Genomic DNA, 5,000 nt, shown 5'->3' on the forward strand with positions numbered 1-5,000 from the left:
GTTTATCAAAGGGGACTTTACCATATCCAAGTCTTCATCTTGCTGCCACTGATTCCTTTAGAGTCGACAGGATTAAAAGGATTGTAGTTATGGTCTTTTCTATTTCGAACATTTATCTTTGGAAAAATACTTCATAACCATTGATCGTTTTTGTCAATAAAACATATATAAGATTCCATTATGTATAATACAATAATATCGTATAGGAAAAATCATATTTAGAATTTATGAATATATGCGATATGAAGTATCATTTTCTTAGAGAAGAAGTTTTTGAATAATAGGATTTTAATGGAAATAAAAATGTATTTCCTCCAAAATGATTACTTAACAAAAATATAATAGTTAACAGGCTAAAAATATACATCATTACTCGCCAAAGAATATACAATAACATTACTTTCAAAGGATATATAACCTAAATTATCAAGAATATCCATGTGCCTTACTTACCAAGAATATACAACCTTACTTACCAAAAATAACAACTTCACTTACCAAGTCAACAACATTACCTAACAAGTCACAAACTTTAATTGCCAAAAATATATAACCTTCTTACTAAGAATATACGACATTACTTACTAAGAATATACAATCTTACTCAAAAAGAATGTACAATCTTACTCAGAAAGAATATACAACCTCACTTACTAAGAATATACAAACTTGCTGACCAAGAATATACAACCTTACTTACTAAGAATATACAAACTTGCTGACCAAGAATGTACAACTTTACTTACTAAGAATATACAACCTTACTTAGAAAGAATACCCAGGAACCTCCCATACCCAGAATGCCCAGACGATAGTTGAGAGTCACCACAATGACCTTGCCCAGAGCTGCCAGAACTGATCCGTCGTAGAGACTTGAAGATCCCCACTCAAACGACTCTCCGTGGAGGAAGACGACCACTGGGTAGGCCATATTAGCTGCATCTGCAAGGTAAGAAGCAGGCCAGTTACGAGTGGTACTCGGATCTAGCAAATGGGGTTTGAGGGCTGCAAAATGATACAAAAATGATTTTAGCAGGCTACATCTGCAAATATTTGGGACTGTAGTCATTCTACCATCATAGGTTTAGAGAGAAATAGATATTCTTACGAAGCTGGTCTAATATGAGAGTAAATTATTTATTTCATTGGCTACCTCTAGCGTCGTGGTAGCCAATGAAAAATTCGCTTCCTCCCTGACTAAGCCAGAATTGCCATATATAAGGACGCAGCTGTCATCGTTTCCAGCACTCAAGCCTGAGGAAGGGAGACAGCACTCCCGGAACGCGTAGCTTGTTCTCTGTATACTTTTACCTGAATTGTGAATTTTACCTGAATTGTGAATCTCACCTAATTTGTGAATTTTATATTACCACTTTGACTCGCCAAATTATTCCTGGATTTGACTACCCACCACTAAAGATGAATTTTGCTCAGTTACTGGCTGTATGCAGTAGTCCTGAAAAGATTAGAGCCATCGAGTATAAGATCAATGCAACTGAGGCGGCCACTATTTTCAACAAAACTTGCCTGAAAGAGGGTCTACTACCGAAATAATAATAATAATAATAATAATAATAATAATAATAATAATAATAATAATAATAATAATAACTATTTCTAGTCAGAATTTTAGAAAATCATAAATAATTGTACCAAAAAGAATTGTGATATACCTATACATTTTTTATTTAAATCAATCCGTAGTGAATAAGAATAAAAAATATATTTTTAACTTTGGTATAAAAATATCAAGGAATTTTTTCAATGAACCTGAATTTAGAACTATATCAAATTTGAAAGAATATTATAAAAAAAAAGGTCGGTTGCTTTTAAGGTTCAAATTTTTTTTTTTTAATTTTTCTTAATGAAACAATGATAAAGAGTTCTAGTTTCGGGGAATATCCTGAGGCCTTTTCGGTCCCTTGTTTTTATGTTGGTAACTCGGGTTTTCATAAAGAGACTGAAGTCAAAAGAAAAGAAAGCATAAATTCATAGACACAGATAAACAAATACACTCAAACACACATACACACATACACACACACACACATATATCTATCTATCTATATATATATATATATATATATATATATATATATATATATATATATATATATATATATATGAAATTCACGATTAAATATGAAAAAAATATCATGTTTGTGTATGTATTACAATTGTTCTGAAAAGTGGTCAAGGCAATATGATTCGCAGATATGGTAAACCTTTCGTTTGATATTTTGAAAAAAATGCTTAATATGTTATTAAAATTTTTTTATTCCGATATACTGTCTACTAAGTACTTATTTCTTCGTCTATCATTTAATGATATTAGTCATCATAATATTTTATAGTTTGGGTAATTGCCAATTAAATATCAGTAAGATATATTGCAAACAGCTATCTCTCTCTCTCTCTCTCTCTCTCTCTCTCTCTCTCTCTCTCTCTCTCTCTCTCTCTCTCTCTCTCTCTCTCTCTCTCTCTCTCTTCTCCACGAAGCACACAGACTTAAAGACGAACGAACAATCAAACAATGTCCTTCCTTTCTTTGTTCTCATTAGTATGTCATTTTATTTGTTCATAGTAATATAATTACAAAGACTATTCGGAAAATACTCGCTCAATGTTTTTAAAACCTATAATTTTCTTAAGTATAGCACATTGTAAATAATGGGTATTCTTTATTTTCCATAGATTATATTATCTGAATTTTTATTAACTTCCATACAAAATTCCATCATCGTGAAATACAGATGTATAGAATATATTTTAGTAAGCATTCGATATATTGTATTGCCTCAGTTGTTATAAAATTTTATCTAGAAATATTATTTAAGTCTTCTAAACTAATAATTTATGCAAGACTAGAATTCCAAAAACACAAAAATCAGGCTTATTACAAATATATACAAACTAATTTTTTCATTCTTATTATTCAAAGTTGATAAATCCCGCTTAACCTTTGACCTAACTTCAGCTTAATTACCTGACAGATTACGTGAGAGAGAGCCTTACGTTGTTGCCTTATTCTATGTTTGGGTTTCCCCAGGTCCCACAGTGTGAGGCACCTCGTATATCCACCAGAGAGTTGCTAATACATCTTACGGTGTATTTTGCATCTTCCAGTCTTGGATGGTCTGGGATGCATCTTTATTGAGCTTATTCTTAAACACATCTACGCTCACTCCTGATATGTTTCTTAGATGAGCTGGCAGCACATTAAATGGTCGCTGCATTATCGATGCTGGTGCGTAGTGGATTCCTTAGTTTTCCTGGTATAGTTTTTGGCACTATTAATCTACATTGGCTTGCTCTTTCTGATATTTTTAGCTTCATGATGTTTTCAGTAATTCCTTCTTTTTGCTTCCATGCTTATATCATCATGTAGCGTTCTCTTCTCCTTTCTAGACTGTATAGTTTTAAAAATTGCAGTCTTTCCCAGTAGTCAAGATCCTAAACTTCTTCTATTCTAGCAGTATAGGACCTTTGTACACTCTCTATTTGTGCAATATCCATTTGGTAGTGTGGGTACTATATCCCATTGTAGTACTCGAGTGTACTACGTACATAAGTTTTGTAAAGTATAATCATGTGTTATGCTTTTCAAGTTTTAAAGTGTCTGAATAACATTCCCATTTTTGCTTTACATTTAGGCAACAGTATTGCTATTTGGTCATTGCATAACATATTCCTATTTAACATTACACCAAGGTCTTTACTTGCTTCCTTGTTTGTGATTGTCTCGTTATTAGGTCCCTTGTATGCCTATACCATTCCTTCTCTGTTTCCATAATTTATTGATTCAAATTTATCGGAGTTTAAAACCCTCCTATTTATCTCTGCCCATTCATATATTTTGTTTAGATCTCTTAGTAGTGAGTTCCTATCGTCATCACAAGTAATTTCTCTACTTATTCTTGTGTCATCGGTGAGACTTCTCAATACAGAGTTTTTAACATCAGAGTCTATGTCTGAGATCACAATAACAAACATCAGTGCAGCTAATACCGTACCTTGTGGCATGCCAGATATTACCTGATCTTCATATATATATATATATATATATATATATATATATATATATATATATATATATATATATATATATATATATATATATACATATATACAAATCTTTATATATATATATATATATTTATATATATATATATATATATATATATATATATATATATATACATATATATAAATCTTTATATATATATATATATATAGATAGATAGATAGATAGATAGATAGATAGATATGTATATATATATACATATATATATATATATATATATATATATATATATATATATATATATATATATATATATATATATATATATATATATATATATTTATATATACATATATATAAATATATATATATATATATATATATATATATATATATATATGTATTTATCTATTTATAAATATATATATATATATATATATATATATATATATATATATATATATATATATATATATATATATATATATATATATATATTCATATAAGCCATATATATTTTTTTGATACATTAATATCTGGATTCTCTCAACGACCTCAGGATCAGAGCCCCAGGAGAAATCACACAAAGACAAGAGCTTGGCTCCGGCCGGGAATCGAACCCTGGTTGTTTATGTTTTATGGAACTATATGTTAGTGAACATATAATATTTTACAGAGTTTTAATAGATTTATATAAACTTCTGTGAGAATAAATTGTTGAAATTGTTTATTTATTCGACTAAAACTTGATGGAAATGAATGGTTTATATATATATATATATATATATATATATATATATATATATATATATATATATATATATATATATATATATACATATACATATATATATATATATATATATATATATATATATATATATATATACATACATATATATATATATATATATATATATATATATATATATATATATATATATATATATATATATATATACATATACATATATAT

General features: G+C 28.5%; 1 protein-coding gene across 1 annotated transcript in view; it reads right to left on the bottom strand.

Moving 5' to 3' along the window:
• The window catches only part of LOC137626935 (neuroligin-1-like), an 85,409-nt gene that overhangs the window by 10,263 nt on the left and 70,146 nt on the right, over positions 1-5,000 (bottom strand). Inside the window, exon 3 of the mRNA XM_068357920.1 lies at positions 796-1,005. Coding sequence (XP_068214021.1) covers positions 796-1,005 — 210 coding nt within the window. The remainder of the gene's footprint in view (positions 1-795; positions 1,006-5,000) is intronic.

This window comes from Palaemon carinicauda, chromosome 34 (assembly GCF_036898095.1).
Source record: "Palaemon carinicauda isolate YSFRI2023 chromosome 34, ASM3689809v2, whole genome shotgun sequence".
Lineage (NCBI taxonomy): Eukaryota > Metazoa > Arthropoda > Malacostraca > Decapoda > Palaemonidae > Palaemon > Palaemon carinicauda.